Here is a 12,573-nt window from a genome sequence, read left to right as displayed (position 1 = left end):
TTTTTAACCGTGGGGATAGTTGGAGACAAGCCGGTTACATTCTTTGACGGAATCACGAGCGCTCTGTACACCTCCTAACCCTCCTGGGTTGGACGGATCATAGTATATTTTGTGCATAACCTTCTCCATGATTCATTTAAAACACAAGTGAACACATTAGAGTTATGTCATTCTTTTTATTTTACAAAACACACTCACACAGTCCTACATATGACAGTTATGAAGAAATTGAAACCTATTCTATCATAGATAGCATATTGGCCTATACGGATACATTGCTTTTTCCTGATTATGAATATATGCAGTTTTTGCAAATCCTGTAAGACATCGGTATACTGTTTTTCTTGCACATACAAACTCACGGTGTCTACAAGCATTGTATACATAGTAAGCAGGTGATAAACTTTCAGCATCTTAAAATTACGTGTAATGTTGGCTATGAATCACAAAATGTTTCCACTATGTGCTCACGTGTCATTAACATTGATAATAACATCTGCAACAGATCCTCCCAAGGAGGGGTGCTATGTTGTCTTCTTACAATCACCATCAGTTTTTCTAACCTACTCACAACTGTACGATCTACATCGACACTCTTACATTGGTATTTTTCAACATCGTTCACATTATTAGCAATGGCCTTGATCTAAAAATACCAGATAAAATGCGATACGTGGTATCGCCTCACTGATATGGTTATACATTACACATAAACAATTCCCCCATATTTTCACCCTGTTAGTTTTTTCTAGCATATAAATCTCTCCAATAGTCACCAATCTCTATAATTTCGCGTATTTTGACAAGATCATTCCCTATCATAGAGTCATACATAGCACTGATTTTAGTCGTAACATCTTCAGACGTTTTCAACTTCGTTGAAACTGTTTCAGATACTCCCCTGATTCTACCCTCATCAGCCGTGAGATGTTTCAAGGACAGAAACGTTGCACGACACCAATGAATTTATCAGTCAGTAGTCTTTTCATAAGCTGTTCAAAGTGGACAGTGTAGAAGTGTTCTGGTAGCCCATGTAAACAGGCATGCTGTTTCTGGCTGTTGATTGATCTGACACCCGAACAAAGCTCTTCCAAATACTTGTAAAGAACTATGTTAAGAAGATGTAGAGAAGCTGTTTTTACGCTATCTATAAACAAAGATGACACCACACCATCAGTCTCTGCGATCAGCCTCTGTGTCCGAACAATCAGCAACACCTCCCTGTTGTAATACAGCAGTTGTTGAGGGTATAGCTTGATATGCACATGTCTGAGGGGAAGTGCCCCAAACAATAGAGATGGTGGCAGAGGAGGTGTAGGTGGGGGCGGCAGGAAGTGTTCCGGCGATAAAAGGTGGCGATGATGACAATGATGAAAGGGGTTGAGGAGATCCGGATGCCGTTAGGGGTGCAAATAGACCAGGGGTGTTAGGAGCGTGCCTCCGAGGGGGTTGAATGAAACCACTCCAGATCCTCTGGGAAGAAAAAAAATAACACATTACAATCACAGTAGCATGAAAAAAAAAAGAAAAGAAAAGCATTTTAACTATTTTGGCAAATAATTAGCATATACAAATTAGACCCACCGTTTTGCTAGTCTTTGTGTCTGATGATTTTAGGTTTGTATAGGTTCCGTGGCATGGGCAGAGACTGTTGGTCAGTGTCCCCAAATATCAATCTTTTTCTTATGTTCTCATAAGAACTCCTTATTTTGTCTCTTCTGATGACATAGTCGATGGTGTCAAACTGTTTCTTCAAAATCTCCCAGTCACACCATTGTATAAAGAACACATTTTTAAACCATTTGTTGTATTCCTCGTTAGATACAGGATACGGTTTTAACTTCCATTCTTCATGACCGCGGGTAGCAACTAACTTCTCCCTTTCACTGCATAACGCTAAGGAAAATAAAATCCTCTGCAGGCCTAGTGAAAGCGGTCTGCTTCCACACGATAGATACTAGAGCCATCAGACTGTCCCATTGAGACACATACACCAGCTCGGGCAAGGCAGGATTATCAAGGTCCAGAGAGACAACATCACGAAAAAGGCCCCAGTCTTTCACAGAAATTGTACAGGCTGTTTTGGCTTTGCTAGATAGTTCTACAGCAACACTAGTGTAAACAGCTAATGTTACGTATCCTGCACTGTATTGAATTGAATAACGGTATCCATTGACACCGACATATTCCAGATCAGATGTACATGGCTCAGTCATGCTTGTAGGAAAGATCTCCGAACGGAAATCGCTTCTTCGAGGGGCCTGACTCAAACTGCATGTTGTTCCAGTATCAGTCTCACCGCATCCCCATAGCTCTTTTTGGCGGGTTAGGCGCATACCAAATGTAGTGGCTCCTGTTCTAGATGTCTCACCTTCTTCAACAAAAGATGATCCAGATTGTTGTCCAAATGCGGGGAAGGCCTGGCTGAAAAACGATTCCTCTTTGCTTTTTCCCAAAAAAAAAAAATTAAAAAGTGAAAACTCCAGAGTACTTTGAGGAAGTCTGAGAAAACGAGGCAGCAAGCGAGCTAGCAGAACAGCTAAAAATGGTGGATAAAAAAAGTGAGCAGACAGCCTTGTGAAAAAAGGGGTTTTTAAACACCACAAACCCCACCCTGTAGGGCGTTTTTAAAATCAAACCAATAGCAAACCCATTCTTAACAGCTAACCATTGGTCTATCAGACGATATTAACACCTTTTTTTTTACAAAAATGTAAATGATGCCTCACCCCCACGTAAACCATGACGACCGCGACACCGACGTCATCACATCCGCATAAATCGTCGCGCCTCCGGCGATTAGATGCACTACCATATTCGGCCACTAGATGGCGCTCGCGGGGTGCCGACGTTCGACGCGACGTCATCACATCCGCTGAATGCGTGCGCCCGCTCGATTAGATGCACTACCATATTCGGCCACTAGATGGCGCTCGCGGGTGCCGACGTTCGACCGCGACGTCATCACATCCGCTAGATGCGTGCGCAGCTTCGACGATTAGATGCACTAACATATTCAGCCACTAGATGGCGATCGCGAGTAACGACGTGCGGCCGCGCCGTCATCACGCACGCACATATCATCAGTTGGCATGGCAGGTTTGCGTGTGCGTGTGAGATGACGTCACACATGCACGCGCAAAACCGCCATCTTTATACTACTGCCGGTTACCGGTTTCAAGGTATACCACGGTTTGAAAAAGTCACGGTTTCAAAACCACTAAAATTTTCCATCACACCGTTCCTAAGGTATGAGCTGTTTTTTATGAGAGGTCAAGGACAGAAAGTGCAGTTTGGTATTCAGTCTCCCTGCCAGTGTGCGGTGTGTTTCAAAATAAAATACATTGTGTTCAGTTAACCAAACATTGCTGCCTTTCCCCTGAACACACTGTAAAAAAACGCGGTCTCTGTAGACAGCCTAGGCTCCACAAACGCCAACAAAAACAAACTGGCCAACCTGCACCACCAAACATAAGAAACCGTCTTCCAGTGTTCCAGCCAATAACCGACATGAAGGATTTTGGGGTGGGGGTTGGGGTGGGGGTTAGTATGCGGAAGCACGGAAGGAAGGGAGAGGGGACGGGATAGGAGGAGGGAGGGGCGAGCTAGCCTCGTTTTGTTTGAAAATACTTTGAACATCAACAAGAAGTGCAGTCACCCAACATCACTTAGAGCACCTTTAATTGCAATACCGTGAAATCGTGATATTTTTGCTGAAGGTTATTATACCGTCAGAATCTCATATGTGTACAGTATATATGTGTGTTATATAAAAACTGATTTCCTAATAAACTTTATAAGAACAGCAAAAGAAATGTGATGTTTGTGTGTGTCTTTCCAGGTGTAACCACTGTTCTCACTATGACAACACTGAGTATAAGTGCGAGGAACTCCCTTCCCAAGGTTGCCTACGCCACTGCCATGGACTGGTTCATCGCCGTCTGCTACGCCTTCGTCTTCTCCGCTCTGATTGAGTTTGCCACCGTCAATTACTTCACAAAGCGCGGCTGGGCTTGGGATGGAAAGAGTGTCGTGACTGACAAGGTAATGAGGGGGGGAAAGCTAATTCATTAGCATTGTGACCGTATGTTGAAGAAGGCTTGCAGATTGCAGATTGGAGCTTCAAAACCATTTGTTGGAGGCAGAGGGAAGCTGATAATGGCTGCGTTAACCCCCCACAAGGGGAGCCAAAGTGCTACAACTGTTTTTGAGAGCTAGTTAGCTCAGTGGTTGTCTCGCGTTGCCAGACCTTCCTCCACAGCGCTGCAGAGGAGCGTCTGGCGAGTCCACACAGCATTCCGGGATGGGAGAAAAACCTGCTCTGGTTTATTGGCATTTCTTTAAACCAATCGCAATCGTCTTGGGCGGTGCTAATCTTTCGCCCGGCACCGCTGCAAAATAGCCTCGGGAAGGAACTTGTTTTGGTGGAACATGTGTACGTTCAAAAGTAGTTTTAGTCGTGCAACAGAAAACTCAGATTGGACAGATAGTCTAGCTAGCTGTCTGGATTTACCCTGCAGAGATCTGAGGACCAATTAACCATAGTCCTCACAAATCCACCGGAGTTTAGAATTTCAACTCAAAGAAAGCAGAAGGTGATTGACATCGGCAAAAATACATGAATTCGGTGTAATTTCCTGCGGCAGCGGGGCATTCCCGGAAGTGGAACGTCGTGGATATAGACTAGCTCACTGGTAAACCTAAATGACAAACTCTGGTTAAGATGTCAATGAAGAATATAAAGGCAATGACTTCATATGGCTTAATATAGACAGGACACGTACTGTATGCAAAATGTAGAAACCAAGCAGACAGCAAAAATAAGCTATAAACATTTATCCATGGAGAAATTATCACTTCCAGCAGATGCAGACGGATTAATTAATAGTTAAAAAAATAATAATCTAAGAATAAGTAATTCAAATATGGTGAAAAAAATGATTGATCATTCAGTTGAAGTTGTAATATTATTGCCATAATCATGGACAGTGTGCGTCTTGTGTCTCTCTGTAGGCGCTTTGTGTCTTTACATAAGCGCTTTGTGTCTCTTTGTAAATGTTTTGCTCTATTAGTAGAAAATATATTTTTTTGTCTGTGGTTGTTTTGCCCCTTTTTGTAGTCTTTTTGTAGTTCTCCTGTGTCTCTTTGTGGTAATTTTGAGTCTTTTTGTAGTCATTTTGTGTCTCTTTGCAGCTATTTTGCCGATCTTTCTAGTTGTTTTAGTCTCTTTGTAGTCGTTTTATTTTTATTTGTTGTCATTTGCATGTCTTTGTGGTCGGTATGTGTCTCTTCGAATGACATTTTGCAAGTGAAGGCCAGAGGGGGCCGCTGACACAATTTGGGCCCCTTAGGCCCGTTCAGTAATCCATCCATAGCCATAATGTGAGTTGATCAAACTCCTCTATTCTATTTATCTGAATCACGTAACTCCATAAAAGGCCTGTGGGACCATTATTTATGATGACCTGCTGCATCTGTGGCCATCTTGAAGTGTTTCTCTACTCAAAGAGAAGTATTATATTTAACCTAAATGAATGTGAAATGCTCTTATAAATATTACATCCTGTGTAACCTCCTCCTGCTCACTGTAGGTGGATGAGCCTCAGTCCACCAATGCTGTAAGTTTCAAACATCCTTGGAAGTAAAAGAAGGCTGAAATAATACACAAAACAGTGAATATTACTCTGGATCCTTATCAAACTGCTGACATATTTGGCCCTTGTGCTGCGCTATCTATTGCCATTTCACTCCTCCATTTACATGTATTTTAAATTCATGGATAGATGGTGACGGGTTTCAGGGTTACCTAGCTTTTGCATCTATTCCTTGTGGTCTTTCAACAGAAAAAAGAGAGGGCATCTGTCGCCAAGAAGAATAATGCCTACGCTGTAGCAGTAGCCAACTACGCGCCTAACATCTCCAAGGACTCCAGCACGCTTCCTACTATTGCCAAAGGTGGAGCTTTGGATCCCAACAAGCCCAAAGCAGACGGGAAAGCCTCAGACAGCAAGAAGACATTTAACAGCGTGAGCAAAATTGACAGGATGTCAAGGATCATGTTTCCGGTTCTCTTCGGAAGCTTTAACCTTGTCTACTGGGCCACCTACTTAAACAGAGAACCCATTATAAAGGACATGGTCCCCTCTAATTAGAGGCCCATTTTAATGGGTTCTGGTCTTGGGACAAAGAAACGAACCAAATACCTCCAGCAACTGTGTACACATACCTTTGCAGAGTGAAGTCCTGGATTGCAGTGTGATCCTCTGTGGTCTCTGCCTGTTTTCTACACCGTCTGCAGCACTTTTGAAAAGCCCAGCTTTTGTAAATGTGTATGTATATTTATATTCATGGTTTAATGGTGACATATTGTGTGATTACTTTGATTGGAGTGCATATTTCCTCGAAAGTATGTTTCCAGTTCCAGTATGTGGCCAGTGTACATAAATATCAAATGAAGAGTAAACACATAAACATGGACACATACATTTCATTTACTTCTACATGTGTTGAATTTTTTTGGTAATGCCTACTCTAGAATATTATAGTATATAGTTTTCTTTTGAGTGAAAGGGACTGCTTTTATGACATTTCTTACCTTTTTTGCCATCTTAGAGTGGCCTGACTTGTTTTTCTTCTGTCCAAGCCAATGCAAAAACCCACTTGTATTATATTGTAACAGTGTAAAGGTTGTTTTATTATCTGTGACTGCAGGTATGGGGCTGCACTCAAACGCTGACCTCCAGAATTCTCCAAAAACAATCAAGCCCAAAAGGTTGTAAAACATACAGAGGAAGCTGCAACATTATGCAGCTTGTAATACCGTTTAGTGCTGTTAACTTTCAAGGTTTTCAGTAGTATCATTTGGAATTACAGGAAAATATCTATAGATATTTTCCTGTAATTCCAAATGATACTATTCATATAGATATGAAAAACTAATGAGAATGCATTACTCTGGGAAGGAAAGAAACAGAATTACAAAAGATGCACACAGTGTGTGTTGAGGTGTTAAAAGTCATGAATGCTTTATATATTTACATGAAGTCACTGTTTTTTTATTTATGACTTATGGAAAAAGCTGATATTCAGTCAAGTGCCGTTACTGAATCGGACAAGCTTTGAATGGTATGTTTATAATGGCGTTTTTCCATTACATGGTACCTGCTCGCCTCGCCTCGACTCTACTCGACGCACTGTGCGTCCGTTTTCCATTGCAGATTTTTAGTAGCGCCTCCGCGTGGCTGGTCGTCATAGCGCCGTGACCTAACGCGACACACACACACACACACAATGTCGAAGGTGTGTATTTGTTGCCGCAGCCAAAAAAAAATTGTTTCAAATGAAGCTGGAGGCAGCAAAAAAAACAAACAAAAAAAACACAGCTAGCTAAACTATTTAAAAATGGCGGGTTTGAGGTGGTACTGAAAGAAGTACCTGTTGGCAGGTACCAGGGACTTTTTTTCGTAATGGAAAACCAAAAAAGGCAAGTAGAGGCGAGTCGAGCAGGTACCATGTAATGGAAAAGCGCCATAAGTGTATGCTGTCACGTTATGTTAGCACGGGCAGAGTTTAAGGGCTCCTGCACACTGCCTGCGTGGCGTGTCCGTTTTTATTTGGGCTCCCATGTTAACAGGTTAGAGCTTACACACTGCCTGCGTGACACGCTCGTCTCGTAAAGTTGAAGAACACGCTATTATTTCATTTTATCAATGAGAAACATACATGTGTACAGACAAGGCTAGCAGCAGCAGCGCCGCGTCAGACATGTTTCTGGTGGGCAAAGACAGAAAACGCCACACAGCCGCCACACAGCTGACACGCAATAGATACGCCACACTCACGCCACCAAGGTAGTGTGCAGGAGGCCTATGATAAAAATAATCTACTTGTAATACTGAAAAGGATTTTCTACACTACAAAAACTGTAATATATCAACCCTGTCTCCTAAAAATGACGTTACCATACAACTCACTGCGTTGTGAAATACGTTTCAAGGGAAACGATACATACGTGATGTAAATTATGTTAAGGAAATGCGTTTCCTTCGAAACGTAACTGAGAATGCAGTTTTGTTGTATGAGAACATAATTTTTAGGAGACAGGTCTGAATAGAAACATTAACTGAAATAACCTGCTATTGTTTAAAAAACTAATTTATAAAGTTTTGACCTCTAGAGAGCAGAAAAACCCTATAAAAACCCAAAGCTGACAGACACAGCCATGAAAAAGTCTTGTCTGATAAAGTTTTTGGCTAACATATTAGCAAACTAAATGCCTATTTACGCATCAAAGAGACCCAGAGCAACGTTATCATCACATTGTACACACAAATGTAAGTCCAGTATTTACTCTCCTTTTAGCTCGGTTTTGGTCTCCACGAACTTTTGTGGGAAATGTCTGGAACTTTAGCCTTTTAAGCACACCAATAAGCTTTATTCACAAGTGATTTTTCAAATTTTGTACATTTTATTTGATACCGTATTTATTTGAGCAAGGTTAGCTAAAATAAAAAATAAAAATCATATGCCAATTAATAGTGTGGTTTAAATTAGGGCTGCAACTAACGATTATTTTCATAGTCGATTAATCGATTAGTTGTTTGATCTATAAAAAATGTCAAAACATGGTGAAAAATGTGGATCAGTGTTTCCCAAAAGCCTAAGATGACGTCCTCAAATGTCTTGTTTTGTCCACAGCTCAGAAGATATTCAGTTTACTGTCACAGAGAGAAGAAACTAAAACATATTCACATTTAAGGAGCTGGAATCAGAGAAATCTTATTTGTTTTAATAAAAAAATGACTCAAACTGATTAATCAATTATCAAAATAGTTGCCGATTAATTTAATAGTTGACAACTAATCGATTAATCGATTCATCTTTGCACCTCTAGTTTAAATCCACACAAACTCTGAGAGTCCTCAGATAAACATAATGTGAAAATGTGTGAAAAAAATGTTTTTTTTAAATGTGTAGCCTCTGTCACAGCTTTGTATTTGCATACCTACTGTATGTTGGCAGTAACTCTGGAGGACAGTGTGGATTTGTTGGTGTTGACTAGAGCACCTAGTCTGCTATTCCGATTTTAGGTGATTATTCATGTCCAGTGTCTGTCTGAAACACATTTCAGGATCCCACAAGCTATTTTGAACTAATTACAGATATGAAAGGAATAGGAATGCAAACACAGGACTGTTCTGTGCCAATATGAACTCTAATGAATCATGTGTTGATAGTCACATTCCTCTGCCAGCAGTTATTTTGTGTAATAGGCCTAAGTGAGAGGATACAGCCAGGATTTGTTTTTGTTTTTTTGTCATGAAATTGTCATAGATGTGTAGTTTCAGCTCATATTTGTATGCAGATTGATTGTTGTTTACACTAAAACTTTGGACTGACTCAAGCCATATACAGTCATCATATAAATCCAGTTCCATCAGAAACAGAATAACAGGGACAACCAATGATTGTACTATGAGCATATGTAGGATTGTATAAACCTATTTTAAAGATAGGGTTGCTCTATTACAGTCTGTGCTATAGATGCTGCATATCAAAAAACACAAATCATGTTCAGCCCCATATCAGTAGCCATATATGATGCTCTACTACTGTGTTATTTGGTTCTCCATAAAGTAATATGATTTTCCTTTACATCAACATTCAAACGTAACATCATTTCACTGTTGAATCAATCTTTGCATGACTATGAAAGCATTTTTAGTTTTTACAAATCATGTTTTTGGATTTAAATTATTTTTAATTCCAATTTTCTCCAATATCCTAATAGAATCTTAAAAATTCCAGATACAATGATTGTTCAAGAGGTGGATGCTTGATTCAGTGCACAGTTTTTAATAAAACATATCATTTCAATTCTTTATATCTAGTTTGTGCCATGTTTTTGAATCGCAGCCTGACCGATGCTAAAGTTTTTAAAAAGCTGATACTGATATATATATATTTGAAAGTTTTTGAAATATAAGAATGATGTGTTGGCCAATTCTTTTGTAACATTTTGTAAGTCAACGTTGACTTTTGGTTTTACACGGGACACGAACAGCTGTCTCAAAGTCCCATGTTTGTTTAAACCATCCATCCATCCAGTCTGCCTAATTTATGCAGACTTTGATTAGAAACATATCTGTGATGTGTCAAAAACAAACGTGATCCAGGAGAAAATAAGTTCCCCTCGAAACGTAATTGAGAATGCAGTTTCGATGATGTATGTGTGTAGGAGACAAGGCTGGCCAGTATTCATATATCAGTTGTGAAAAGAATATTTAAAGTGCTCATATTATGCTTTTGGGCTTTTCCCCTTTCCTTTATAGTGTTATATATCTTTTTTGTGCACGTTATAGGTTTACAAAGTGAAAAAGTCCAAAGTCCCCCCCAAAGGGACTTACCATCTCCAACAGAAAACACTGTTCACAAACTGCTCGTAATGTAATCGAGGGGGTAAGCGAGCATCTGAAAAGCATACCTCCTGTGGAGAGGTTCATAGGCTAACAAGCCATCAGGTGCCGTTAGCATTCCATTGACTGCCATTCATTTTGGCGCCACTTTGACAGCGAATAACTTTACATCTGAAGCGTTTAAAGACTTTATTTGTCCATTGTTTATTTCTAAAGAAACACGACAATGTATAAAAGGCTCCATTACCTTGTACCTCACGTTATGGCTCCGTAGCAGACGGTTTTGTAAAAATAGGCTAACGATTGTGTCATAACCACGCGACTTTCTGTCGCACAGTGGAGAAATTACCGTACAGTACAGGAGAAGCTCACAGGCAGTTTGGACTTACATTAGCTGTTTAAGTTTAATTACTAATGTTAACTAGCATTTTAGTTAGCAATAATCAGCCTGTGCCTATGTTATCTCCTTACATATACCTACGCTCTCCGTCTCTGTAAGATTGGGAATGATTGAGATTTCTCTTGGCACAGCTACCAGAAGACTTCACACTTTTTGCTCACGTCACATCTACGTCTTCAAGCTCAGTTGGAGGCTGCTCAGTAATGCTCAGCCATCACCGGAAAAGTGCTTCTAATATCCTTCTCTGGTCTCCGTGGAAATCTACGGCGTCCCATTGTCCATTTATTTAACTGCTAGCGTGGGACGCCCTCATACTCTGCTTCTGACTGGATAGTAGTCCTTACCTAGCTACTGAGCATGTGCGACTCCCAACAAAGATGGAACAGAAGTGAGATGCCTCACTCTGTAGCTAAAACAGAGAGCTCAACACACAGGGTGAAAAGAGGAGCTTCAGCAATGTGCAGTACAACAAAAATATGATGTTTTTTGAAAATGAAACCATGTAAACCTATTCTGGTACAACCTCTAAATACAATTATGAACCTGAAAATGAGCATAATATGAGCACTTCCAGCTTCTCTCTTGAGACACAAATAAGGCCTTACATTCCCAGCCCAGCCCAGTCAGATCATGGGTCCGTGAGTGAGGCTGCTCAGCCCCCTTCTTCAGCGAGACAGGATGCTGTTAAGCAATGCTTGGATGCTGCCAGGGACTATCATTACGCGTGTGTTGATAAAACCCAGAAAACGCCCTGTGGCGCTGAGCTGTTATGCAAAGCTCGCTGAAGTTTCATTTTCTGGCCTGATATTTCCAACACTTACGCGCTGCGCTGCACAGACCAGTGTGAGGTCTCCTATTCTGTGAGCCCCATCGCCTCAATCCACCGTTGACCTTGTTCATCCACTCAAAGGCTGTGGCCTGACACAAATCAATACTGATGGATGTGAGGTGTCTAGCACGACAGCGTAGCAGGGCTGCTTACATACATGTCTACAAATCTTCATAATTGACGAGCGTTTCCAATTTATTCAAAGTCTCGGATCAGAGCTCTTAAAACTAAATAGACTGCAACAGTTGAGTTCAACTTTTGATTGAAAGTCTTAAAAGAGAATCTGTAATAGTTTCAAGCTACTGCCTTAAATTGGACAGTGACTAAAGATATGACATCTACATTCAATTTATTTGATTGCAGTAACAGGAGAACAGGCCACTCCTGTAGAATTACCCTGGAAACAGCTCTTTTTTTTTTAAATGACCAAGGAAATCAAAAAGTCTGAATGCAGTTTCTCCACCAGTAAACGTAACAAAATGTAAGAAGGCACACAAAAGCAAAATCTTATGATTGAGGCCATGCCATAATGTGGTGAGCTATAAATGAGCCATATCAACCCAACAGGCAACCAAATGGAAAGGTTGTTTAAATGCTTATGTGTGTGTGTGTGTGTGTGTGTGTGTGTGTGTGTGTGTGTGTGTGTGTGTGTGTGTGTGTGTGTGTGTGTGTGTGTGTGTGTGTGTGTGTGTGTGTGTGTGTGTGTGTGTGTGAATTGTATATGCTTCCGTTTCAGGGTCCTGGTATTGTGCATGCTGGCTGACTGTCACACTGACTTACTGGGACACTTAAATAGAACAGAGCCATTCTGTTACTACCGTAGTTATATATGTATGTCTACAAATCTTCTATACAAATCTGTATAATATTACACCTGTGCAAAACAGATGCTTAAGTCTGTGACTCAAATGCAATCCTTCAATGTAAAA

At 40.7% G+C, this 12,573-nt stretch overlaps 1 protein-coding gene across 2 annotated transcripts in view; it reads left to right on the top strand.

The window, feature by feature from the left end:
• The window catches only part of LOC120566783 (gamma-aminobutyric acid receptor subunit alpha-2), an 80,131-nt gene extending 72,722 nt beyond the window's left edge, over nt 1–7,409 (top strand). For both annotated transcript variants that reach the window (XM_039813421.1, XM_039813422.1), the window contains 2 exons: nt 3,842–4,044; nt 5,844–7,409. In XM_039813421.1, the coding sequence (XP_039669355.1) occupies nt 3,842–4,044; nt 5,844–6,152 (512 nt within the window). In that variant the 3' untranslated portion in view covers nt 6,153–7,409. The remainder of the gene's footprint in view (nt 1–3,841; nt 4,045–5,843) is intronic.
• Nucleotides 7,410–12,573: the final 5,164 nt, after the last annotated feature.

The sequence above is a fragment of the Perca fluviatilis genome, chromosome 10 (assembly GCF_010015445.1).
Source record: "Perca fluviatilis chromosome 10, GENO_Pfluv_1.0, whole genome shotgun sequence".
NCBI classification, from domain to species: domain Eukaryota; kingdom Metazoa; phylum Chordata; class Actinopteri; order Perciformes; family Percidae; genus Perca; species Perca fluviatilis.
The sequence above is the reverse complement of the archived record's forward strand: the minus strand, read 5'-3'. Positions and strand labels throughout refer to the sequence as shown.